The sequence below is a fragment of the Oncorhynchus masou genome, chromosome 16 (assembly GCF_036934945.1).
Source record: "Oncorhynchus masou masou isolate Uvic2021 chromosome 16, UVic_Omas_1.1, whole genome shotgun sequence".
NCBI classification, from domain to species: Eukaryota; Metazoa; Chordata; class Actinopteri; order Salmoniformes; family Salmonidae; genus Oncorhynchus; species Oncorhynchus masou.
Genome location: NC_088227.1, coordinates 36,966,850 through 36,993,896, shown reverse-complemented (window position 1 = coordinate 36,993,896; position 27,047 = coordinate 36,966,850). Strand labels below are relative to the sequence as shown.

At 45.6% G+C, this 27,047-nt stretch overlaps 1 protein-coding gene across 9 annotated transcripts in view; it reads left to right on the top strand.

Moving 5' to 3' along the window:
* Window positions 1-27,047, top strand: part of LOC135557920 (neurexin-3b) — a 608,535-nt gene that overhangs the window by 563,137 nt on the left and 18,351 nt on the right. For 3 of the 9 annotated variants that reach the window (XM_064991637.1, XM_064991636.1, XM_064991632.1), the window contains one exon: window positions 22,848-22,935. In XM_064991637.1, coding sequence (XP_064847709.1) covers window positions 22,848-22,935 — 88 coding nt within the window. Of the gene's footprint in view, window positions 1-22,847; window positions 22,969-27,047 lie in introns of all 9 variants that reach the window. The other 6 variants (XM_064991635.1, XM_064991631.1, XM_064991630.1 and 3 more) reach the window with 3 other exon arrangements.

The window sequence follows — 27,047 nt, the reverse complement described above, 5'->3', positions numbered from 1 at the left end:
CAACGTGCACTACTAACCTCAGGTGAGAGACAGTTCTACAACGTGCACTACTAACCTCAGGTGAGAGACAGTTCTACAACGTGCACTACTAACCTCAGGTGAGAGACAGTTCTACAACGTGCACTACTAACCTCAGGTGAGTTCTACAACGTGCACTACTAACCTCAGGTATGAGACAGTTCTACAACGTGCACTACTAACCTCAGGTGAGAGACAGTACTACAACGTGCACTACTAACCTCAGGTGAGTTCTGCAATGTGCACTACTAACCTCAGGTATGAGACAGCACTACAATGTGCACTACTAACCTCAGGTGAGTTCTACAATGTGCACTACTAACCTCAGGTATGAGACAGCACTACAACGTGCACTACTAACCTCAGGTGAGAGACAGTTCTACAACGTGCACTACTAACCTCAGGTGAGAGACAGTTCTACAACGTGCACTACTAACCTCAGGTGAGTTCTACAACCTGCACTACTAACCTCAGGTATGAGACAGTTCTACAACGTGCACTACTAACCTCAGGTATGAGACAGTTCTACAACGTGCACTACTAACCTCAGGTATGAGACAGTTCTACAACGTGCACTACTAACCTCAGGTGAGAGACAGTTCTACAACGTGCACTACTAACCTCAGGTGAGTTCTACAATGTGCACTACTAACCTCAGGTATGAGACAGCACTACAACGTGCACTACTAACCTCAGGTGAGAGACAGTTCTACAACGTGCACTACTAACCTCATGTGAGAGACAGTTCTACAACGTGCACTACTAACCTCAGGTGAGAGACAGTTCTACAACGTGCACTACTAACCTCAGGTGAGTTCTACAACCTGCACTACTAACCTCAGGTATGAGACAGTTCTACAACGTGCACTACTAACCTCAGGTATGAGACAGTTCTACAACGTGCACTACTAACCTCAGGTATGAGACAGTTCTACAACGTGCACTACTAACCTCAGGTGAGAGACAGTTCTACAACGTGCACTACTAACCTCAGGTGAGAGACAGTTCTACAACGTGCACTACTAACCTCAGGTGAGAGACAGTTCTACAACGTGCACTACTAACCTCAGGTGAGAGACAGTTCTACAACGTGCACTACTAACCTCAGGTGAGAGACAGTTCTACAACGTGCACTACTAACCTCAGGTGAGAGACAGTTCTACAACGTGCACTACTAACCTCAGGTGAGAGACAGTTCTACAACGTGCACTACTAACCTCAGGTGAGAGACAGTTCTACAACGTGCACTACTAACCTCAGGTGAGAGACAGTTCTACAACGTGCACTACTAACCTCAGGTGAGAGACAGTTCTACAACGTGCACTACTAACCTCAGGTGAGTTCTACAACCTGCACTACTAACCTCAGGTATGAGACAGTGCTACAACGTGCACTACTAACCTCAGGTGAGAGACAGTTCTACAACGTGCACTACTAACCTCAGGTATGAGACAGACAGGTGAAAGGAGTCCAACAATGTATCTCAGTTGTTATACACATCCTGTAGCTCTGCTACTGAGAACTGCGTGAAACATCAGTGAATATTCAACATGCACAGAGTGAATCAGAGAAGTATCTACAAGGACTTAGGAAAAGTTGTTAATCACCACAAAGTAGTTGGAATTAGAGGGCTGGCGATTTTAGCTCAATGTTTTGGTCTGAAAGTGATTCATTCTGCACCTTTTAAGAGGGTCAAGCCTGATTGCGGGTCTAGCTGGTGATTTGTTCCGTTGCGATTGGCGTGGTAATTATAGGCTTGTTCTGATAACGGTGGCTGCAGCACGAGACTGCTGTGATGATTTCTAGAAGCACTGATTAGTTCCGTAAAGAGAATGCTCCATCTTCACCATTTTGTAGCCTTACTTCTCCCACAAGGAGAATGGCTGTGTGCATGCGCATCGTAAGTCTATCTGTATTGATCTCAATGAGATTATTTTAGCATGCTAGGCTGTTATAATGACATCCGTAGTCTCAGTACTGATTGTGTCATTCCTTTGTTGTTTTAGGGGCTAAAGATGATAGAAGAGCGTTTTATGGTGAATGTCAGATAGTCCTCATATCTGAAGCTTAATGGATCCTCAGCCTTGCATTATTCACATCGCTCAAAAACACATGGACGCACACACACACACACACACACACACACACACACACACACTGCACCGCCACCCTGTAATACCCTCTGCCTCACACACACACACACACACACACACACACACACACTGCACCGCCACCCTGTAATACCCTCTGCCTCACACACACACACACGGTCACACACTCCCGCTTGCAGGAAAGAAGATGAAAGACAGTTTGTTGAGAGTAATTGCAGAAAAAAATAAATCACTTTGCTGCCAAAATATATCCCACTGCATGTTATGGAGATTTAGCCAGAGAATTGGATTCCTCCAGCTGTGAAATCCCTTTCTGTGTTCTTGCCGGCCATACACATCATTATTCTACACTACAGAATACTACAGAGCCAGGCAACACTATTTCTCTCTTCAATGCACAGGCAATTTTGCTTTTGAAAATGTTGCGTTCCATTGCAGTCATTTACTTCACCTGCCTAGCGTGTGTTTATTGATGTTTCTGACCATCTCACAGAGAGGAGTGTGATTCATGTGCTGGCTCCTTGGTTTTGCATCAGCATCAATATGGTGAATAAAGCTCCAAATCTTGACTATCTCAGATAAAATCACGGTGGGTTTGATTTGAATATAATTCATGTCATGAAATGCACTCTGATCTGCATTATATTCAAAGAAATAGAGGACATGAGTGATTCAGAACCTGTTCACTTAGAATATTTTTTCTCAAACCTGTATAAACTGAAGGAACCAAGCTAGACTCCCTCCTTTTGCCAATCCCCAACTCAGCGATGCCTGTCAACTTATATTGGACTTACCAAGCCTGTGTAAGGTGGAACTAACCACAAGCTCCCTTCTTTCCTCGAAACCCCTCAAATATTTTCTGCTTCAGTTCAATACTACCGTTCTGCTAGTGTTCTATTGTTCTGCTAGTGTTCTATTGTTCTGCTAGTGTTCTATTGTTCTGCTAGTGTTCTACTGTTCTGCTAGTGTTCTGCTAGTGTTCTATTGTTCTGCTAGTGTTCTATTGTTCTGCTAGTGTTCTACTGTTCTGCTAGTGTTCTATTGTTCTGCTAGTGTTCTATTGTTTTGCTAGTGTTCTATTGTTCTGCTAGTGTTCTATTGTTCTGCTAGTGTTCTGGTGTTCTGCTAGTGTTCTAGTGTTCTACTAGTGTTCTATTGTTCTGCTCGTGTTCTAGTGTTCGGCTAGTGTTCTAGAGTTCTGCTAGTGTTCTAGTGTTCTGCTAGTGTTCTAGTGTTCTGCTAGTGTTCTGCTAGTGTTCTAGTGTTCTGCTAGTGTTCTAGTGTTCTGCTAGTGTTCTGCTAGTGTTCTGCTAGTGGTCTAGTGTTTTGCTAGTGTTCTAGTGTTCTGCTAGTGTTCTAGTGTTCTGCTCATGTTCTAGATTTCTAGTGTTCTAGTGTTATTCTCGTGGTCTAGAGTTCTGCTAGTGTTCTAGTGTTCTGCTAGTGTTCTAGTGTTCTGCTAGTGTTCTAGTGTTCTAGTGTTCTGCTAGTGTTCTAGTGTTCTGCTAGTGTTCTAGAGTTCTGCTAGTGTTCTGCTAGTGTTCTAGTGTTCTGCTAGTGTTCTAGTGTTCTGCTAGTGTTCTGCTAGTGTTCTAGTGTTTTGCTAGTGTTCTAGTGTTCTGCTAGTGTTCTAGTGTTCTGCTCATGTTCTAGAGTTCTAGTGTTCTAGTGTTATTCTAGTGGTCTAGAGTTCTGCTAGTGTTCTAGTGTTCTGCTAGTGTTCTAGTGTTCTTATAGTGTTCTGCTAGTGTTCTAGTGTTCTGCTAGTGTTCTAGAGTTCTGCTAGTGTTCTAGTTTTCTGCTAGTGTTCTAGTGTTCTGCTAGTGTTCTATTGTTCTGCTAGTGTTCTACTGTTCTGCTAGTGTTCTATTGTTCTGCTAGTGTTCTATTGTTCTGCTAGTGTTCTATTGTTCTTCTAGTGTTCTACTGTTCTGCTAGTGTTCTATTGTTCTGCTAGTGTTCTATTGTTTTGCTAGTGTTCTATTGTTCTGCTAGTATTCTATTGTTCTGCTAGTGTTCTGGTGTTCTGCTAGTGTTCTAGTGTTCTACTAGTGTTCTATTGTTCTGCTCGTGTTCTAGTGTTCGGCTAGTGTTCTGCTAGTGTTCTAGAGTTCTGCTAGTGTTCTAGTGTTCTGCTAGTGTTCTAGTGTTCTGCTAGTGTTCTGCTAGTGTTCTAGTGTTCTGCTAGTGTTCTAGTGTTCTGCTAGTGTTCTGCTAGTGTTCTGCTAGTGTTCTAGTGTTTTGCTAGTGTTCTAGTGTTCTGCTAGTGTTCTAGTGTTCTGCTCATGTTCTAGATTTCTAGTGTTCTAGTGTTATTCTCGTGGTCTAGAGTTCTGCTAGTGTTCTGCTAGTGTTCTAGTGTTCTGCTAGTGTTCTAGTGTTCTAGTGTTCTGCTAGTGTTCTAGTGTTCTGCTAGTGTTCTAGAGTTCTGCTAGTGTTCTGCTAGTGTTCTAGTGTTCTGCTAGTGTTCTAGTGTTCTGCTAGTGTTCTGCTAGTGTTCTAGTGTTTTGCTAGTGTTCTAGTGTTCTGCTAGTGTTCTAGTGTTCTGCTCATGTTCTAGAGTTCTAGTGTTCTAGTGTTATTCTAGTGGTCTAGAGTTCTGCTAGTGTTCTAGTGTTCTGCTAGTGTTCTAGTGTTCTTATAGTGTTCTGCTAGTGTTCTAGTGTTCTGCTAGTGTTCTAGAGTTCTGCTAGTGTTCTAGTTTTCTGCTAGTGTTCTAGTGTTCTGCTAGTGTTCTAGTGTTCTAGTGTTCTGCTAGTGTTCTAGTGTCTACATGTGTTCTAGAGTTCTGCTAGTGTTCTAGAGTTCTGCTAGTAGGCTAGAGTTCTGCTTGTGTTCTGCTAGTGTTCTAGTGTTCTGCTCATGTTCTAGAGTTCTAGTGTTCTAGTGTTATTCTAGTGGTCTAGTGTTCTGCTAGAGTTCTAGTGTTCTGCTAGTATTCTGCTAGTGTTCTAGTGTTCTGCTAGTGCTCTAGTGTTCTGCGAGTGTTCTAGTGTTCTGCTAGTGGTCTAGAGCTCTGCTAATGTTCTAGTTTTCTGCTAGTGTTCTCGAGTTCTGCTTGTGTTCTAGAGTTCTGCTTGTGTTCTAGTGTTCTGCTAGTGTTCTAGTGTTCTGCTAGTTCTGGAGTTCTGCTAGTGTTCTAGTGTTCTGCTTGTGTTCTAGTGTTCTGCTAGTGTTCTAGTGTTCTGCTAGTGTTCTAGAGTTCTGCTAGTGTTCTAGAGTTCTGCTAGTGTTCTAGAGTTCTGCTAGTGTTTTAGTGTTCTGCTAGTGTTTTAGTGTTCTGCTAGTGTTCTGCTAGTGTTCTAGTGTTCTGCTAGTTTTCTAGTGTTTTTCTAGTGTTCTGCTAATGTTCCAGTGTTCTGCTCGTGTTCTAGAGTTCTAGTGTTCTAGTGTTCTAGTGTTATTCTAGTGGTCTAGAGTTCTGCTAGTGTTTTAGTGTTCTGCTAGTGTTCTGCTAGTGTTCTAGTGTTCTTCTAGTGTTCTGCTAGTGTTCTAGAGTTCTGCTAGTGTTCTAGTCTTCTGCTAGTCTTCTAGTGTTCTGCTAGTGTTCTAGTGTTCTGCTAGTGTTCTAGTGTCTGCTAGTGTTCTAGTGTCTGCTTGTGTTCTAGAGTTCTGCTAGTGTTCTGCTAGTGTTCTGCTAGTGTTCTAGTGTTCTGCTAGTGTTCTAGTGTTCTGCTAATTTTCTGCTAATGTTCTAGTGTTCTGCTAGTGTTCTAGAGTTCTGCTAGTGCTCTAGTGTTCTGCGAGTGTTCTAGTGTTCTGCAAGTGGTCTAGAGCTCTGCTGGTGCTCTAGTTTTCTGCTAGTGTTCTAGTGTTCTGCTAGTGTTCTAGTGTTCTGATAGTATTCTGCTAGTGTTCTAGAGGTCTGTTAGTGTTCTAGTGTTCTGCTAGTGTTCCAGAGTTCTGGCCTCTATGTGAAGTTGGGTCATAGAGAGAGGAGAGATTACAAAGCCCAGTGAGAGACAGATGTTTCAGGCTGAGAAATTTGATAGCTTTGTTGTTGTCTGACACAACACCCTGCTGCCTCACATCCTACCTCCTCTGGTCCAGCTGTTGGTTTATTCCTCCTAGGCTCAGACAGAAAGCATAAACCTACCGTCTGTCTCTCCTTCCCTCTACTTGCTGACAGACCACCCCACTGCCCGCTACATGGCGTCCAATCTCCTCTGGTTCTGTTGTGGGTTTGTTCTCTAACTCTGCTGTGAGACTATGAAACATACGTCCTGGAGTCCGACATGACAAAGATATTACATCACACCCTGCCGACCGTCCTATAGTGGCCCATCTCTCCCATCATCTCCCAGTGTCCTATAGTGGGTTAGTCTCTGAGACATGTGTTCCCTCTGACATGGTGGGATAGTCTCTGAGACATGTGTTCCCTCTGACATGGTGGGTTAGTCTCTGAGACATGTGTTCCCTCTGACATGGTGGGATAGTCTCTGAGACATGTGTTCCCTCTGACATGGTGGGTTAGTCTCTGAGACATGTGTTCCCTCTGACATGGTGGGATAGTCTCTGAGACATGTGTTCCCTCTGACATGCTGGTTTAGTCTCTGAGACATGTGTTCCCTCTGACATGGTGGGTTAGTCTCTGAGACATGTGTTCCCTCTGACATGGTGGTTTAGTCTCTGAGACATGTGTTCCCTCTGACATGGTGGGATAGTCTCTGAGACATGTGTTCCCTCTGACATGGTGGTTTAGTCTCTGAGACATGTGTTCCCTCTGACATGGTGGGATAGTCTCTGAGACATGTGTTGTCTCTGAGACATGTGTTCCCTCTGACATGGTGGGTTAGTCTCTGAGACATGTGTTCCCTCTGACATGGTGGTTTAGTCTCTGAGACTTGTGTTCCCTCTGACATGGTGGGATAGTCTCTGAGACATGTGTTCCATCTGACATGGTGGGTTAGTCTCTGAGACATGTGTTCCCTCTGACATGGTGGGTTAGTCTCTGAGACATGTGTTCCCTCTGACATGGTGGGTTAGTCTCTGAGACATGTTTTCCATCTGACATGGTGGGTTAGTCTCTGAGACTTGTGTTCCCTCTGACATGCTGGTTTAGTCTCTGAGACATGTGTTCCCTCTGACATGGTGGTTTAGTCTCTGAGACATGTGTTCCCTCTGACATGGTGGGATAGTCTCTGAGACATGTGTTCCCTCTGACATGGTGGGTTAGTCTCTGAGACATGTGTTCCCTCTGACATGGTGGTTTAGTCTCTGAGACATGTGTTCCCTCTGACATGCTGGTTTAGTCTCTGAGACATGTGTTCCCTCTGACATGGTGGGATAGTCTCTGAGACAGACATGTTCCTTCTATCATGGTGGGATAGTCTCGCAGACAGACATGTTTCTTCTATCATGGTGGGATAGTCTCTGAGACAGACATGTTCCTTCTATCATGGTGGGATAGTCTCGCAGACAGACATGTTTCTTCTATCATGGTGGGATAGTCTCTGAGACAGACATGTTCCTTCTATCATGGTGGGATAGTCTCGCAGACAGACATGTTTCTTCTATCATGGTGGGATAGTCTCTGAGACAGACATGTTCCTTCTATCATGGTGGGATAGTCTCTGAGACAGACATGTTCCTTCTATCATGGTGGGATAGTCTCTGAGACAGACATGCCTTCCTTCTGTAAAGAGAATGTAGCAGAGTTTTCTCCCAGCCACAGAGACATGCGTTCTATACTTTGAGACTTATTGGAGAACGGGTGAGAGCTGCAGGTACCCCCTGAGGCACAGAGGATTCGAACATGTTCCCTGTGCACAGTGGACCAGACATGGGCTCTACATCAGTACTTCCCAATCCACTCTAATCAGGGAACATCAGACATTCCACCTTTTTGTTTTAGCCCCAACTGGCACCTGATTCAATTAGTCAAGGGGATGATGATTAGTAGACTAATGGATTCAGTTGTGCCTGTTCAGGAATATAACAAATATGTGAAACGTCTGGTGGTCCCTGAGGAGAGTGTTGTGAAACCCCGCTCTACATAAAAGTAGATGGGTAAAGGCATATGAATGAATCGCCTGAAGCTGAAAACAAAAAGCCTAGAACGTTTTGGGCTTAGAATGCGTTGGCCTTAGAATGTCTCGGGTTTAGAATGTGTCTGGTTTAGAGTGTCTGGTTTAGAGTGTGTCTGGTTTAGAGTGTGTCTGGTTTAGAGTGTGTCTGGTGTGTCTGGTTTATTATGTGTCGGCTTCAGAATGTGTCTGGTTCAGAATGTGTCTTGTTTAGAATTTGACTGGTTTATAATGTATCTGGTCTATAATGTGTCTGCTTCAGAATGTGTCTGGTTTAGAATGTGTTTGGTTCGGAATGTGTCTGGTTCAGAATGTGTGCACAATTGGTCTAGCGTCGTCCGGGTTAGGGAGGGCTTGGCCGGTAGGGATGTCCTTGTCTCATCGCGCACCAGCGACTCCTGTGACGGGCTGGGCGCAGTGAGCGCTAACCAAGGTTGCCAGGTGCACGGTGTTTCCTCTGACACATTGGTGCGGCTGGCTTCCGGGTTGGATGCTCACTGTGTTAAGAAGCAGTGCGGCTTGGTTGGGTTGTGTATCGGAGGACGCATGACTTTCAACCTTCGTTGTAGCGATGAGACAAGATAGTAGCGACTAAAACAATTGGATACCACGAAAATTGGGGTGAAAAAGGGGTAAAATAAAATAAATACAAAATATTCTGGTTTAGAATGTATCTGGGTAGAATGTGTCTTGTTAGAATGGGTCATGTTTATAATGTCTCTGGTTTAGAATGTGTCTGTTTAGAATGGGTCAAGGTTTATAATGTGTCTGGTTTAGAATGTGTCGGGTTAGAATGTGTCTGGTTAGAATGGATCATGTTTATAATGTGTCTGGTTAGAATGTGTCTGATTTTAGAATGTGTCTGGGTAGAATGTGTCTGGTTAGAATGTGTCTGATTTTAGAATGTGTCTGGGTATAATGTGCCTGGTTTAGAATGTGTCTGGTTTAGAATGTGTCTGGGTATAATGTGGCTGGTTTAGAATGTGTCTGGTTTAGAATGTGTCTGATTTTAGAATGTGTCTGGGTATAATGTGTCTGGTTTAGAATGTGTCTGGGTATAATGTGTCTGGTTTAGAATGTATCTGGTTAGAATGTGTCCGGTTTTAGAATGTGTCTGGTTAGAATGTGTCTGGTTTTAGAATGCGTCAGGTTTTAGAATGTGTCTGGGTAGAATGTGTCTGGTTAGAATGTGTCTGTTTAGAATGTGTCTGGTTTTAGAATATGTCTGGGTAGAATGTGTCTGGTTTTAGAATGCGTCTGGGTAGAATGTGTCTGGTTAGAATGTGTCTGGTTAGAATGCGTCTGGTTTTAGAATGCGTCTGGTTTTAGAATGCGTCTGGTTTTAGAATGTGTCTGGTTAGACTGTGTCATGTTTATAATGTGTCTGGTTTAGAATGTATCTGGGTAGAATGTGTCTGGGTAGAATGTATACCGTTAGAATGTGTCTGGTTTAGAATGTGTCTGGGTATAATGTGTCTGGGTAAAATGTGTCTGGGTATAATGTGCCTGGTTTAGAATGTGTCTGGGTATAATGTGTCTGGTTAGAATGTGTCTGGTTAGAATGTGTCTGGTTAGAATGTGTCTGGTTAGAATGTGTCTGGGTATAATGTGTCTGGTTAGAATGTGCCTGGGTATAATGTGTCTGGTTAGAATGTGTCTGGGTATAATGTGCCTGGTTTAGAATGTGTCTGGGTATAATGTGCCTGGTTTAGAATGTGTCTGGTTAGAATGTGTCTGGTTAGAATGGGTCATGTTTATAATGTGTCTGGTTAGAATGTGTCTGGTTTTTAGAATGTGTCTGGGTATAATGTGTCTGGTTTAGAATGTGTCTGGTTTAGAATGTGCCTGTTTAGAATGTGTCTGGTTAGAATGTGTCTGGTTAGAATGTGTCTGGTTAGAATGCGTCTGGGTATAATGTGTCTGGTTAGAATGTGTCTGGGTATAATGTGCCTGGTTTAGAATGTGCCTGGTTAGAATGCGTCTGGTTTTAGAATGTGTCTGGTTAGAATGTGTCTGGTTTTAGAATGCGTCAGGTTTTAGAATATGTCTGGGTAGAATGTGTCTGGTTAGAATGTGTCTGTTTAGAATGTGTCTGGTTTTAGAATATGTCTGGGTAGAATGTGTCTGGTTAGAATGTGTCTGGTTAGAATGCGTCTGGTTTTAGAATGCGTCTGGTTTTAGAATGTGTCTGGTTTTAGAATGTGTCTGGTTAGACTGTGTCATGTTTATAATGTGTCTGGTTTAGAATGTATCTGGGTAGAATGTGTCTGGGTAGAATGTATACCGTTAGAATGTGTCTGGTTTAGAATGTGTCTGGGTATAATGTGCCTGGTTTAGAATGTGTCTGGGTATAATGTGACTGGGTATAATGTGTCTGGTTAGAATGTGTCTGGTTAGAATGTGTCTGGTTAGAATGTGTCTGGGTATAATGTGTCTGGTTAGAATGTGCCTGGGTATAATGTGTCTGGTTAGAATGTGTCTGGTTAGAATGTGTCTGGTTAGAATGTGTCTGGTTAGAATGTGTCTGGGTAGAATGTGTCTGGGTATAATGTGCCTGGTTTAGAATGTGTCTGGTTAGAATGTGTCTGGGTATAATGTGTCTGGTTAGAATGTGTCTGGTTAGAATGTGTCTGGTTAGAATGTGTCTGGTTAGAATGTGTCTGGGTAGAATGTGTCTGGGTATAATGTGCCTGGTTTAGAATGTGTCTGTTTTTAGAATGCGTCTGGGTAGAATGTGTCTGGTTAGAATGTGTCTGGTTAGAATGTGTCTGGTTTTAGAATGTGTCTGGTTAGACTGTGTCATGTTTATAATGTGTCTGGTTTAGAATGTGTTATGTACTTGAGTGAAGACCCAAAAGCGGTTTTAACAGAAAACAGAGTTCTTTAATGAAAAACAGGAATGTTGATCCTGGGCTCCGGAGACTCGGAAACCCTGGAAGTGGGCGGTGGATCGAGGTGGAGTTGGTGAACCTGTCTTGTGAGGTCGGAGACTTGGACGGCCAGGGTCTCAACGGCATGTCGAGCAGCAGACAATTCCTCCTCGTGTCTGCCTAGCATCGCTCCCTGGATCTCGACGGCGGAGTGAAAAGGGTCCGGAGCCGCTGGGTCCATTCTTGGTCTGATTCTTCTGTTATGTACTTGAGTGAAGACCCAAAAGCGGTTTTAACAGAAAACAGAGTTCTTTAATGAAAAACAGGAATGGCATAAATCCTCTTCCAACGTAGTCAATGGAACAAAAAGAACGTTAGTATAATGCAGGATGCACCTGCCAGGCAGACTCCGACAGGATAGGACAAGGTGGAAGCAAACGAGACGACAGCTTGCCTCTGGCATCAAAAACACAAACAAGAATCAGACACTGAAAGTAGCAGGAACAGAGAGAGAAATAGAGACCTAATCAGAGTGGGAAGAGAGAACAGGTGGGAAAGAGTGAATGAGCTAGTTAGGGGAGATGTAGAACAGCTGAAGAATGAGAGACAGAGAAGGTAACCTAAAAAGACCAGCAGAGAGAGACAGAGTGAAGAGAAAGGACAGGAACAGACATAACAAGACATGACAGTACCCCCCCACTCACCGAGCGCCTCCTGGCGCACTCGAGGAGGAAACCTGGCGGCAACGGAGGAAATCATCGATCAGCGAACGGTCCAGCACGTCCCGAGAGGGAACCCAACTCCTCTCCTCAGGACCGTACCCCTCCCAATCCACTAGGTACTGATGACCACGGCCCCGAGGGCGCATGTCCAAAATCTTACGAACCCTGTAGATGGGTGCGCCCTCGACAAGGATGGGGGGAGGGACGAGCGGGGGCGCGAAGAACGGGCTTAACACAGGAGACATGGAAGACCGGGTGAACGCGACGAAGATAGCGCGGGAGAAGAAGTCGCACTGCGACAGGATTAATGACCTGAGAAATACGGAACGGACCAATGAACCGCGGGGCCAACTTGCGAGAAGCTGTCTTAAGGGGAAGGTTCTGAGTGGAGAGCCATACTCTCTGACCGCAACAATATCTAGGACTCTTGGTCCTACGCTTATTAGCGGCCCTCACAGTCTGCGCCCTATTACGGCAAAGTGCCGACCTGACCCCCTTCCAGGTGCGCTCGCAACGCTGGACAAAAGCCTGAGCGGAGGGGACGCAGGACTCGGCGAGCTGAGATGAGAACAGCGGAGGCTGGTACCCGAGGCTACTCTGAAAAGGAGATAGACCGGTAGCAGACGAGGGAAGCGAGTTGTGGGCGTACTCTGCCCAGGGGAGCTGTTCTGACCAAGACGCAGGGTTACGAAAAGAAAGACTGCGTAAAATGCGACCAACAGTCTGATTGGCCCGTTCGGCTTGACCGTTAGACTGGGGATGAAAGCCGGACGAGAGACTGACGGAAGCCCCAATCAAACGGCAAAACTCCCTCCAAAATTGAGACGTGAACTGCGGGCCTCTGTCGGAAACGACGTCAGACGGAAGGCCATGAATTCGGAAAACATTCTCGATAATGATCTGAGCCGTCTCCTTAGCAGAAGGGAGCTTAGCGAGAGGAATGAAATGAGCCGCCTTAGAGAATCTATCGACAACCGTAAGAATAACTGTCTTCCCCGCTGATGAAGGCAGTCCGGTGATAAAATCTAAAGCGATGTGAGACCACGGTCGAGAGGGAATGGGAAGCGGTCTGAGACGGCCGGCAGGAGGAGAGTTCCCAGATTTAGTCTGCGCGCAGACCGAACAAGCGGCGACAAATCGACGCGCGTCACGTTCCCGAGTGGGCCACCAGAAACGCTGGCGAATGGAAGCGAGCGTACCCCGAACGCCGGGGTGGCCGGCTAACTTGGCAGAGTGGGCCCACTGAAGAACGGCCGGACGAGTAGGAACGGGAACGAACAGAAGGTTCCTAGGACAAGCTCGCGGCGACGGAGTGTGAGCGAGTGCTTGCTTTACCTGCCTCTCAATTCCCCAGACAGTCAACCCGACAACACGCCCGTCAGGGAGAATCCCCTCGGGGTCGGTGGAGACCTCAGAAGAACTGAAGAGACGAGATAAAGCATCAGGCTTGGTGTTTTTTGAGCCCGGACGATAAGAAATAACAAACTCGAAACGAGCGAAAAACAGAGCCCAACGAGCCTGACGCGCATTAAGTCGTTTGGCTGAACGGATGTACTCAAGGTTCCTATGGTCAGTCCAAACGACAAAAGGAACGGTCGCCCCCTCCAACCACTGTCGCCATTCGCCTAGGGCTAAGCGGATGGCGAGCAGTTCGCGATTACCAACATCATAGTTACGTTCTGACGGCGATAAGCGATGAGAGAAAAACGCGCAAGGATGGACCTTGCCGTCAGAGAGAGAGCGCTGAGAAAAATGGCTCCCACGCCCACCTCTGACGCGTCAACCTCAACAACAAACTGACTAGAGATGTCAGGTGTAACAAGAATAGGTGCGGATGTAAAACGATTCTTAAGAAGATCAAAAGCTCCCTGGGCGGAAACGGACCACTTAAAGCACGTCTTAACAGAAGTAAGGGCTGTGAGGGGAGCTGCCACCTGACCGAAATTACGGATGAAACGACGATAGAAATTAGCGAAGCCCAGAAAGCGCTGCAGCTCGACGCGTGACTTAGGAACGGGCCAATCAATGACAGCCTGGACCTTAGCGGGATCCATCTTAATGCCCTCAGCGGAAATAACGGAACCGAGAAAAGGGACAGAGGCGGCATGAAAAGTGCACTTCTCAGCCTTCACATAAAGACAGTTCTCCAAAAGGCGCTGGAGGACGCGTCGCACGTGCTGAACATGAATCGAGAGAGACGGTGAAAAAATCAGGATATCGTCCATGTAAACGAAAACAAAAATGTTCAGCATGTCTCTCAGGACGTCGTTAACTAGTGCCTGAAAGACAGCTGGAGCGTTAACGAGGCCGAAAGGAAGAACCCGGTATTCAAAGTGCCCTAACGGAGTGTTAAACGCCGTCTTCCACTCGTCCCCCTCCCTGATGCGCACGAGATTGTAGGCGTTACGAAGGTCCAATTTGGTGAAAAACCTGGCTCCCTGCAGGATCTCGAAGGCTGAAGACATAAGAGGAAGCGGATAACGATTCTTAACTGTTATGTCATTCAGCCCTCGATAATCCACGCATGGGCGCAGGGACCCGTCCTTCTTCTGAACAAAAAAAAAACCCCGCTCCGGCGGGAGAGGAGGAGGAGACTATGGTACCGGCGTCGAGCGAAACCGACAAATAATCCTCGAGAGCCTTACGTTCGGGAGCCGACAGAGAGTATAATCTACCCCGGGGGGAGTAGTTCCCGGAAGGAGATCAATACTACAGTCATACGACCGGTGTGGAGGGAGAGAAGTGGCCTTGGAACGACTGAACACCGTGCGCAGATCGTGATACTCCTCCGGCACCCCTGTCAAATCGCCAGGCTCCTCCTGTGAAGAAGAGACAGAGGAAACAGGAGGGATAGCAGACATTAAACAGGTCACATGACAAGAAACATTCCAGGATAGGATAGTATTACTAGACCAATTAATAGAAGGGTTATGGCGCACTAGCCAGGGATGACCCAAAACAACAGGTGTAAAAGGTGAACGAAAAATTAAAAAAGAAATGGTTTCGCTATGATTACCAGAGACAGTGAGGGTTAAAGGCAGCGTCTCACGCTGAATCTTGGGGAGAGAACTACCATCTAAAGCGAACAAGGCCGTGGGCTCCCTAACTGTCTGAGAGGAATGTCATGTTCCCGAGCCCAGGTCTCGTCCATAAAACAGCCCTCCGCCCCAGAGTCTATCAAGGCACTGCAGGAAGCAGATGAACCGGGCCAGCGGAGATGGACCGGAAAGGTAGTGCGTGATCCAGAAGGAGAGGCCTGAGTAGTTGCGCTCACCAGTAGCCCTCCTCTTACTGATGAGCTCTGGCTTTTACTGGACATGAGGTGACAAAATGACCAGCGGAGCCGCAGTAGAGACAGAGGCGATTGGTGATTCTCCGTTCCTTCTCCTTGGCCGAGATGCGGATACCCCCAGCTGCATAGGCTCAGCATCCGAGCCGGCGGAGGAGGGTGGCAGTGATGCGGCAGGTGGCAGTGATGTGGAGAGGGGAGCAACGGAGAACGCGAGCTCCTTTCCACGAGCTCGGCGACGAAGATCAAACCGTCGCTCTATGCGAATAGCGAGAGCTATTAAGGAGTCCAGACTGGAAGGAACCTCCCGGGAGAGGATCTCATCCTTAACCTCGACGAGGAGACCCTCCAGAAAACGAGCGAGCAAAGCCGGCTCGTTCCAGTCACTAGAGGCAGCGAGAGTGCGAAACTCAATAGAATAATCCGTTATGGATCGATTCCCCTGACATAGGGAAGGCAGGGCCCTGGAAGCCTCCTCCCCAAAAACAGAACGGTCAAAAACCCGTATCATCTCCTCCTTAAAGTCCTGATACTGGTTAATACACTCAGCCCTCGCCTCCCAGATTGCCGTGCCCCACTCACGCGCCCGTCCGGTAAGGAGAGAAATGACGTAGGCGATGCGGGCTGCGCTCCTGGAGTAAGTGTTGGGCTGGAGAGAGAACACCACATCACACTGAGTGAGGAATGAGCGGCACTCAGTGGGCTCCCAGAGTAACACGGCGGGTTGTTGATCCTGGGCTCCGGAGACTCGGAAACCCTGGAAGTGGGCGGTGGATCGAGGTGGAGTTGGTGAACCTGTCTTGTGAGGTCGGAGACTTGGACGGCCAGGGTCTCAACGGCATGTCGAGCAGCAGACAATTCCTCCTCGTGTCTGCCTAGCATCGCTCCCTGGATCTCGACGGCGGAGTGAAAAGGGTCCGGAGCCGCTGGGTCCATTCTTGGTCTGATTCGTCTGTTATGTACTTGAGTGAAGACCCAAAAGCGGTTTTAACAGAAAACAGAGTTCTTTAATGAAAAACAGGAATGGCATAAATCCTCTTCCAACGTAGTCAATGGAACAAAAAGAACGTTAGTATAATGCAGGATGCACCTGCCAGGCAGACTCCGACAGGATAGGACAAGGTGGAAGCAAACGAGACGACAGCTTGCCTCTGGCATCAAAAACACAAACAAGAATCAGACACTGAAAGTAGCAGGAACAGAGAGAGAAATAGAGACCTAATCAGAGTGGGAAGAGAGAACAGGTGGGAAAGAGTGAATGAGCTAGTTAGGGGAGATGTAGAACAGCTGAAGAATGAGAGACAGAGAAGGTAACCTAAAAAGACCAGCAGAGAGAGAAAGAGTGAAGAGAAAGGACAGGAACAGACATAACAAGACATGACAGAATGTATCTGCGTAGAATGTGTCTGGGTATAATGTGTCTGGTTTAGAATGTGTCTGGGTATAATGTGTCTGGGTATAATGTGTCTGGTTAGAATGTGTCTGGGTATAATGTGTCTGGTTAGAATGTGTCTGGTTAGAATGTGTCTGGGTATAATGTGTCTGGTTTAGAATGTGTCTGGGTATAATGTGCCTGGTTTAGAATGTGTCTGGTTAGAATGTGTCTGGGTATAATGTGTCTGGTTAGAATGTGTCTGGTTAGAATGTGTCTGGTTTAGAATGTGTCTGGGTATAATGTGTCTGGGTATAATGTGCCTGGTTTAGAATGTGTCTGGTTAGAATGTGTCTGGTTAGAATGTGTCTGGGTATAATGTGTCTGGTTTATAATGTGTCTGGGTATAATGTGTCTGGTAAGAAATTGTCTGGGTATAATGTGTCTGGTTTAGAATGTGTCTGGTTAGAATGTGTCTGGGTATAATGTGTCTGGTTAGAATGTGTCTGGTTAGAATGTGTCTGGGTATAATGTGTCTGGTTAGAATGTGTCTGGTTTAGAATGTGTCTGGGTATAATGTGCCTGGTTTAGAATGTGTCTGGGTATAATGTGTCTGGGTATAATGTGCCTGGTTTAGAATGTGTCTGGTTAGAATGTGTCTGGTTAGAATGTGTCTGGGTATAATGTGTCTGGTTTATAATGTGTCTGGGTATAATGTGTCTGGTAAGAAATTGTCTGGGTATAATGTGTCTGGTTTAGAATGTGTCTGGTTAGAATGTGTCTGGTTAGAATGTGTCTGGGTATAATGTGTCTGGGTATAATGTGTCTGGGTATAATGTGTCTGGTTTAGAATGTGTCTGGTTAGAATGTGTCTGGGTATAATGTGCCTGGTTTAGAATATCTCTGTTTAATGTGCCTGGTTTAGAATATGTCTGGTTAGAATGTGTCTGGTTAGAATGGGTCATGTTTATAATGTGTCTGGTTAGAATGTGTCTGATTTTAGAATGTGTCTGGTTAGAATGTGTCTGGTTAGAATGGGTCATGTTTATAATGTCTCTGGTTTAGAATGTGTCTGGTTAGAATGTGTCTGGGTATAATGTGCCTGGTTTAGAATGTGTCTGGTTAGAAGGGTCATGTTTATAATGTGTCTGGTTAGAATGTGTCTGGTTAGAATGTGTCTGGTTTAGAATGTGTCTGGTTAGAATGTGTCTGGTTAGAATGTGTCTGGTTAGAATGTGTCTGGTTAGAAGGGTCATGTTTATAATGTGTCTGGTTAGAATGTGTCTGGTTAGAATGTGTCTGGTTAGAATGTATCTGGTTAGAAGGGTCATGTTTATAATGTGTCTGGTTAGAATGTGTCTGGTTAGAATGTGTCTGGGTATAATGTGCCTGGTTTAGAATGTGTCTGGTTAGAATGTGTCTGGTTAGAATGTGTCTGGTTAGAATGTGTCTGGTTAGAATGTGTCTGGTTAGAAGGGTCATGTTTATAATGTGTCTGGTTAGAATGTGTCTGGTTAGAATGTGTCTGGGTATAATGTGCCTGGTTTAGAATGTGTCTGGTTAGAATGTGTCTGGGTATAATGTGTCTGGGTATAATGTGTCTGGTTAGAATGTGCCTGGTTTAGAATGTGTCTGGGTATAATGTGTCTGGTTAGAATGTGCCTGGTTTAGAATGTGTCTGGGTATAATGTGTCTGGTTAGAATGTGTCTGGTTAGAATGTGTCTGGGTATAATGTGTCTGTTTAGAATGTGTCTGGGTATAATGTGTCTGGGTATAATGTGTCTGGGTATAATGTGTCTGGTTAGAATGTGCCTGGTTTAGAATGTGTCTGGGTATAATGTGTCTGGTTAGAATGTGCCTGGTTTAGAATGTGTCTGGGTATAATGTGTCTGGTTAGAATGTGCCTGGTTTAGAATGTGTCTGGGTATAATGTGTCTGGGTATAATGTGTCTGGTTAGAATGTGTCTGGGTATAATGTGCCTGGTTTAGAATGTGTCTGGGTATAATGTGCCTGGTTTAGAATGTGTCTGGGTATAATGTGCCTGGTTTAGAATGTGTCTGGGTATAATGTGCCTGGTTAGAATGTGTCTGGGTATAATGTGTCTGGTTAGAATGCGTCTGGTTAGAATGTGTCTGGGTATAATGTGTCTGGTTAGAATGTGTCTGGGTATAATGTGCCTGGTTTAGAATGTGTCTGGGTATAATGTGTCTGGTTAGAATGTGTCTGGGTATAATGTGCCTGGTTTAGAATGTGTCTGGGTATAATGTGCCTGGTTTAGAATGTGTCTGGTTAGAATGCGTCTGGTTAGAATGCGTCTGGTTAGAATGTGTCTGGGTATAATGTGCCTGGTTTAGAATGTGTCTGGGTATAATGTGCCTGGTTTAGAATGTGTCTGGGTATAATGTGTCTGGTTAGAATGTGTCTGGGTATAATGTGCCTGGTTTAGAATGTGTCTGGTTAGAATGTGTCTGGTTAGAATGTGTCTGGTTAGAATGTGCCTGGTTAGAATGTGTCTGGTTAGAATGTGTCTGGTTAGAATGTGTCTGGTTAGAATGTGTCTGGGTATAATGTGTCTGGTTAGAATGTGTCTGGGTATAATGTGTCTGGTTAGAATGTGTCTGGTTAGAATGCGTCTGGTTAGAATGCGTCTGGTTAGAATGTGTCTGGGTATAATGTGCCTGGTTTAGAATGTGTCTGGGTATAATGTGTCTGGTTTAGAATGTGTCTGGGTATAATGTGTCTGGTTAGAATGTGTCTGGGTATAATGTGCCTGGTTTAGAATGTGTCTGGTTAGAATGTGTCTGGGTATAATGTGCCTGGTTTAGAATGTGTCTGGTTAGAATGTGTCTGGTTAGAATGTGTCTGGGTATAATGTGTCTGGTTTAGAATGTGTCTGGGTATAATGTGCCTGGTTTAGAATGTGTCTGGTTAGAATGTGTCTGGGTAGAATGTGTCTGGTTAGAATGTGCCTGGTTTATAATGTGTCTGGGTTAGAATGTGTCTGGGTATAATGTGCCTGGTTTAGAATGTGTCTGGTTAGAATGTGTCTGGTTAGAATGTGTCTGGGTATAATGTGCCTGGTTTAGAATGTGTCTGGGTTAGAATGTGTCTGGGTATAATGTGCCTGGTTTAGAATGTGTCTGGTTAGAATGTGTCTGGTTAGAATGTGTCTGGGTATAATGTGCCTGGTTTAGAATGTGTCTGGTTAGAATGTGTCTGGGTAGAATGTGTCTGGTTTAGAATGTGTCTGGTTTAGAATGTGTCTGGTTAGAATGTGTCTGGGTATAATGTGCCTGGTTTAGAATGTGTCTGGTTAGAATGTGTCTGGTTAGAATGTGTCTGGGTATAATGTGCCTGGTTTAGAATGTGTCTGGTTAGAATGTGTCTGGGTATAATGTGCCTGGTTTATAATGTGTCTGGGTTAGAATGTGTCTGGGTATAATGTGCCTGGTTTAGAATGTGTCTGGTTAGAATGTGTCTGGTTAGAATGTGTCTGGGTATAATGTGCCTGGTTTAGAATGTGTCTGGGTTAGAATGTGTCTGGGTATAATGTGCCTGGTTTAGAATGTGTCTGGTTAGAATTTGTCTGGGTATAATGTGCCTGGTTTAGAATGTGTCTGGTTAGAATGTGTCTGGGTAGAATGTGTCTGGTTTAGAATGTGTCTGGTTTAGAATGTGTCTGGTTAGAATGTGTCTGGGTATAATGTGTCTGGGTATAATGTGTCTGGTTAGAATGTGTCTGGGTATAATGTGTCTGGGTATAATGTGTCTGGGTATAATGTGTCTGGGTATAATGTGCCTGGTTTAGAATGTGTCTGGGTATAATGTGTCTGGGTAGAATGTGTCTGGTTTAGAATGTGTCTGGTTTAGAATGTGTCTGGGTTAGAATGTGTCTGGGTATAATGTGCCTGGTTTATAACGTGTCTTGTTTAGAAAGTATTATGCTCAAAGCTGAAACAATATTTCCAGGGTACCAGTGTTATGAGGTGGTAAGATGCCGTATGTGTTGATAGTAAAGCTGAGATGTGAGGGGAGAGGCTGAGATTGGCATAGCAGTCTGGGCTAGTTTTCTTCTTTTCTCTCTGAGTCCTTTTCTGCAACCTGTCATCCGAATAACCAGCAATATCTTCTCTCAGTAATAACCATCTTTTTACACACATAATGTGACTTCAGTGAATAATATCATATTTACCGAGAGCAACATTTTACACCAATTCAGGTTAGTGAGTTTCCCTAATCTTTTTTCCTCCGTTACTTATTTGTTCGCTGTCAGCCCCCCCCCCCCCCCACCCACCCACCCAAACAATCACAAACACACCGCATCACCCTCTCTCTCTCCCTCTTGCTCTCTCTCTCTTTCTCTCTCCTTTCTCTCTCTCTCTTTCTCCCTCTCTCCCTCTTGCTCTCTCCCTCTTGCTCTCTCTCTCTTTCTCTCTCTCTCTCTCTCTCCTTGCCAGGACCAGCTTGCTTAGGGGACTCTTCTCCAGGTTAACTTCTCTGTAGGTGATGGCTTTGTTATGGAAGGTTTGGGAATCACTTCCTTTTAGGTGGTTGTAGAATTTAACGGCTCTTCTCTCTCTCTCTCTCTCTCTCCTTCTATGAATATATGTATAATGAATGGACTCCGTAACCGTGGAGTCCGTGTGTGTTCGTCTTATCAGGACAGCGGGCCTAGAAGTAGCAGCTGTAGAGATGGATGTTGTGGAGGTGGTGGGCAAACCAGCCGCGGCGTTTCATTAGTCTGTCAATTATATTATATTTAGAGTGTAACAGTGTGGTGGTCCAGCTCTCCAAACTCAATAAGCCCTCTGATATCATAACCCTGCTCTGTGACACCTCTTGTTTTATCGCCCTGCTGGTCCCTTCTAATAAACGTCTCTCAGTCGACGCTCGCTAAGCACCAATCGCTCCACTCAACGCGGCACCACGCTGAAATACGACCCCTATGTCCTCCCCGAGTCGGGCCCGAGAGAGGGGGTGAGGCGAGGGGGTGAGAGAGGTGGTGAGGCGAGGGGATAAATCAGAATTGTGGGATACTGAAGGCTGGCTTCCGCGTCCCAAATGGCACCATATTCCCTATACAGTGCACTGCTTTTGACCAGATTGCTTTTGACCAATGCACTATATAGGGAATAGGTTGCCATTTGGGACACACATCGTCCCCCATTCCTCCTCTGCTGCACACATCACAGCATGTGAGTGGGGCAAGGCTGATCTCTAGCTCTGGGTGCCTCCTTTGAGGCACCCAGCTCTGAGGCCATGGAGAGGAGGATGAGAGGAGGAGAGGAGGAGAGGAGGAGAGGAGGAGAGGAGGAGAGGAGGAGAGGAGGAAGGGAAAAGCAGGTTCTAAATAATCGGAGGAATGAAAGGAAAGCTACAAGGAAAACAATTATCTGTAGCTGGGAAGAAGAGAGCATGTAGAGTGAAGAATGATAAACACAATGAGAGGTTTGACTTGAGGTGATATGGTAGGAATCTCTGACGGAATACTCTGAAAGCACATTCCAGTGCAGGCTGGCCAGATATCTAGTACAGGCTGGCCAGATATCTAGTACAGGCTGGCCAGATATCTAGTACAGGCTGGCCAGATATCTAGTACAGGCTGGCCAGATATCTAGTACAGGCTGGCCAGATATCTAGTACAGGCTGGCCAGATATCTAGTACAGGCTGGCCAGATATCTAGTACAGGCTGGCCAGATATCTAGTACAGGCTGGCCAGATATCTAGTACAGGCTGGCCAGATATCTAGTACAGGCTGTCTTGATATCTAGTACAGGCTGGCCAGATATCTAGTACAGGCTGTCTTGATATCTAGTATAGGCTGTCTAGGTATTTAGTACAGGCTGTCTAGGTATTTAGTACAGGCTGTCTAGGTATTTAGTACAGGCTGTCTAGGTATTTAGTACAGGCTGTCTAGGTATTTAGTACAGGCTGTCTTGATATCTAGTACAGGCTGTCTTGATATCTAGTACAGGCTGTCTAGGTATTTAGTACAGGCTGTCTAGGTATTTAGTACAGGCTGTCTAGGTATTTAGTACAGGCTGTCTAGGTATTTAGTACAGGCTGTCTACGTATTTAGTACATGCTGTCTAGGTATTTAGTACAGGCTGTCTAGGTATTTAGTACAGGCTGTCTCGGTATTTAGTACAGGCTGTCTAGGTATTTAGTACAGGCTGTCTAGGTATTTAGTACAGGCTGTCTAGGTATTTAGTACAGGCTGTCTAGGTATTTAGTACAGGCTGGTAGTAGGAGACCGGATGTGCTCTATTGCCTCTCTAAGTTGTCTTTTGGTGGGGTCAATCTTCCATACAGATATATTTAACTTAGGTGACTGTATGGGTCCACTGTCTGCCACAATGTCTGTGATGTGCAGCCTCTCACCATGTTCTCTGCTGTCTCTTCTCTGTCCGTCCCGGTGTCGTTCTTGCCCCGGCAGACGACAGATGACATAGTATCGTCGGCGGAGTGTTCCAGCGACGACGAGGATCTGGAAGAGTGCGATTCCGGACACGCAGGTGGGATGGGTGTGTCGAGTTGTGCTTTGCTCAGACCTACCAGTCTATTTTTATTCCTTTGATTGATTTGCAACCAAAACCAAAAAAAAAAAAGAGGATCGTTCTCTTCTAAGCATCAGGTCCCATGGGAGCCTAAAGTGTAACTTCAGAATACTCCCTAAAAGCACCATGAGATACAGTAGTAAGGGTCTGAGGGTTTCAGCTATACGTATGTGGAAAGTTGAAAGAGCTCCAAGCACTTTGAAGTTGATGAAAGTAAATCCTTAGCAGGCCCTCTGTAGAAAAGTCACTTTTGAAGTTTTGAAGTAATATTTATGCTCCAAACTCTGAGTAAATGTATTCATAGTTCTACACACTCACATATGTTATAGTGTTGTATTCTGTAATACAGTTCGATTATAGTCTCTGATACAAATTACACTGAGCTGTGGGGCCTCTGGTCGTTAACATGGTTAAAAGCGTGAATACGAAATTGTTTTCTCTCAGCATTCAAAGGAGAGCAAACTTTCAATCAAAAAGTACCAAATTAGTATCAAGCTCCATGTTCACACTGATGCTTCAAAATGTATCTGTCCTGTTTTACATGGTTGACATGTTTCTTGCTGTGCGTGTGTGTGCTTCTTCTCGACAGAGGATACATTTTGAGATTATTTTTTAAAAGGAACAAAAATGCTTTCAGCATAGATACTGTGATATGTAGCAGACTAACTACAACAGACCCAGTCCTCCCCCTCTCTTCTCTCTTTCTCCTGTTTGTTCCTTTTGTTTCCTTACACGTTGGAGGCTTGCCTTCCCTGAAACACTCTAATAGACAACAGACATCCTCCAACATCTGTGTGCATCGTTTCTCTCTCTCCTGCTACACCACACATAGTTGTCACCAGGTTGAAGTGAGTTATAACTCTCAGTAGTGTGAAATAATAATAATAATAATAATAATGATAACGCATAATGCCAGAGCTAAGCAGGAAGTAGATTTGAAATGGAAACATATCACTTGTTTTGAGACAACTTGGGTTTAGGAGCGGTTTGCTGCATGCTAATATTAATGATAAGCTGTCTGTCATGTCCCCAACAGAGCTCAGCCAATCATATTGTCCGTCATGTCCCCAACAGAGCTCAGCCAATCATATTGTCTGTCATGAGGATAATTCATCCAGATACACTCCTATTAGTCCTGAAAATGACTAACTATAAACAACTATTGCCTGGTTCAATGTGAACCAGCATAGACATAAACTACCCAGAACAGACATCCCCATTCAAGTCACCGTTCTGTGGTTGGTAAATGTTCCGGTGGACTATTGAATATTCAAATTCTATGACTATTGTGTGAAGGGCCTCTCTCGCTCTCTCCTCTCCTGAATCCCTGTGGAAGTCATTCTTCCCCTCTCCTCCCTCCTGTGGAAGTCATTCTTCCCCTCTCCTCCCTCCTGTGGAAGTCATTCTTCCCCTCTCTACCATCCTGTGGAAGTCATTCTCCCCCTCTACCATCCTGTGGAAGTCATTCTCCCCCTCTACCATCCTGTGGAAGTCATTCTCCCCCTCTACCATCCTGTGGAAGTCATTCTCCCCCTCTACCATCCTGTGGAAGTCATTCTCCCCCTCTACCATCCTGTGGAAGTCATTCTTCCCCTCTCCCCCCTCCTGTGGAAGTCATTCTTCCCCTCTCCTCCATCCTGTGGAAGTCATTCTCCCCCTCTCTACCTTCCTGTGGAAGTCATTCTCCCCCTCTACCATCCTGTGGAAGTCATTCTCCCCCTCTACCATCCTGTGGAAGTCATTCTCCCCCTCTACCATCCTGTGGAAGTCATTCTTCCCCTCTACCATCCTGTGGAAGTCATTCTTCCCCTCTCTACCTTCCTGTGGAAGTCATTCTTCCCCTCTACCATCCTGTGGAAGTCATTCTTCCCCTCTACCATCCTGTGGAAGTCATTCTCCCCCTCTACCATCCTGTGGAAGTCATTCTCCCCCTCTACCATCCTGTGGAAGTCATTCTTCCCCTCTCCCCCCTCCTGTGGAAGTCATTGTTCCCCTCTCCCCCCTCCTGTGGAAGTCATTGTTCCCCTCTCCTCCATCCTGTGGAAGTCATTCTCCCCCTCTCTACCGTACCTGTGGAAGTCAATCTTCCCCTCTACTCCATCCTGTGGAAGTCATTCTCCCCCTCTCTACCGTACCTGTTGTAGTCATTCTTCCCCTCTCTCCCCTCCTATGGATGTCATTCTCCCCCTCTTGCCCCTCCTGTTGTAGTCATTATCCCCTCTCTCTGCACCTGTGGAAGTCATTATGCCCCCTTCTCCTCCTGTTGTAGTCATTCTCCCTCTCTCTCCTCCTGTTGTAGTCATTCTCCCTCTCTCTCCTCCTGTTGTAGTCATTATCCCCTCTCTCTGCACCTGTGGAAGTCATTATGCCCCCTTCTCCTCCTGTTGTAGTCATTCTCCCTCTCTCTCCTCCTGTGGAAGTCATTCTCCCTCTCTCTCCTCCTGTTGTAGTCATTCTCCCTCTCTCTCCTCCTGTTGTAGTCATTCTCCCTCTCTCTCCTCCTGTTGTAGTCATTCTCCCTCTCTCTCCTCCTGTGGAAGTCATTCTCCCTCTCTCTCCTCCTGTGGAAGTCATTCTCCCCCTCTCTACCGTCCTGTGGAAGTCATTCTCCCCCTCTCTACCGTCCTGTGGAAGTCATTCTACCCCTCTCTACCGTCCTGTTGTAGTCATTATCCCCTCTCTCTGCACCTGTGGAAGTCATTATGCCCCCTTCTCCTCCTGTTGTAGTCATTCTCCCTCTCTCTCCTCCTGTTGTAGTCATTCTCCCTCTCTCTCCTCCTGTTGTAGTCATTCTCCCTCTCTCTCCTCCTGTTGTAGTCATTCTCCCTCTCTCTCCTCCTGTTGTAGTCATTCTCCCTCTCTCTCCTCCTGTTGTAGTCATTCTCCCTCTCTCTCCTCCTGTTGTAGTCATTCTCCCTCTCTCTCCTCCTGTTGTAGTCATTCTCCCTCTCTCCCCTCCTGTGGAAGTCATTCTCCCTCTCTCTCCTCCTGTTGTAGTCATTCTCCCTCTCTCTCCTCCTGTTGTAGTCATTCTCCCTCTCTCTCCTCCTGTTGTAGTCATTCTCCATCTCTCCCCTCCTGTGGAAGTCATTCTCCCTCTCTCCCTCCTGTTGTAGTCATTCTCCCTCTCTCCCCTCCTGTGGAAGTCATTCTCCCTCTCTCTCCTCCTGTTGTAGTCATTCTCCCTCTCTCTCCTCCTGTTGTAGTCATTCTCCCTCTCTCTCCTCCTGTTGTAGTCATTCTCCCTCTCTCTCCTCCTGTTGTAGTCATTCTCCATCTCTCCCCTCCTGTGGAAGTCATTCTCCCTCTCTCTCCTCCTGTTGTAGTCATTCTCCCTCTCTCCCCTCCTGTGGAAGTCATTCTCCCTCTCTCTCCTCCTGTTGTAGTCATTCTCCCTCTCTCTCCTCCTGTTGTAGTCATTCTCCCTCTCTCCCCTCCTGTAGAAGTCATTCTCTCCCCTTCTCTCCCCTCCTGTAGAAGTCATTCTCTCCCCTTCTCTCCCCTCCTGTGGAAGTCATTCTCTCCCCTTCTCTCCCCTCCTGTGGAAGTCATTCTCTCCCCTTCTCTCCCCTCCTGTGGAAGTCATTCTCTCCCCTTCTCTCCCCTCCTGTGGATGTCATTCTCTAGCGATCTAAAAAAAAATGTATTAGTGGGCTGTCCTTCCAAATGCCATCATCGAACACTAATTAATTCCAAGCTAATCTGCCTAAATATGCCTGGGCTAATTATCAAACATATGTCCACTTTTTTCTCAGCACAATGTAAATCGGTTTTCATTAAGACCACCTGAAAACGATGTATTGGCCTATTCTGTTATCCCTGGTAGGAGATAATGAATCAGCAATTCGGCTTAGTTAATTATATATTTGATTTAATTATTTATTTATATTTTTCCGTGTTGAAAGAGGTTTCTGAATATGTGTACAGTGGATAAGGAAGTAATTGTACAGTTTATAATCTCTAGAGCTTTGTGACCTTAAGTTGCATCGTGGGCTAAAGGCATTGTGGTAGGAATGTTGTTTTTTTATGTGGCCCATTAGAATTTCTCTGTAAAGCAATACATATGATAGCTTTATGTT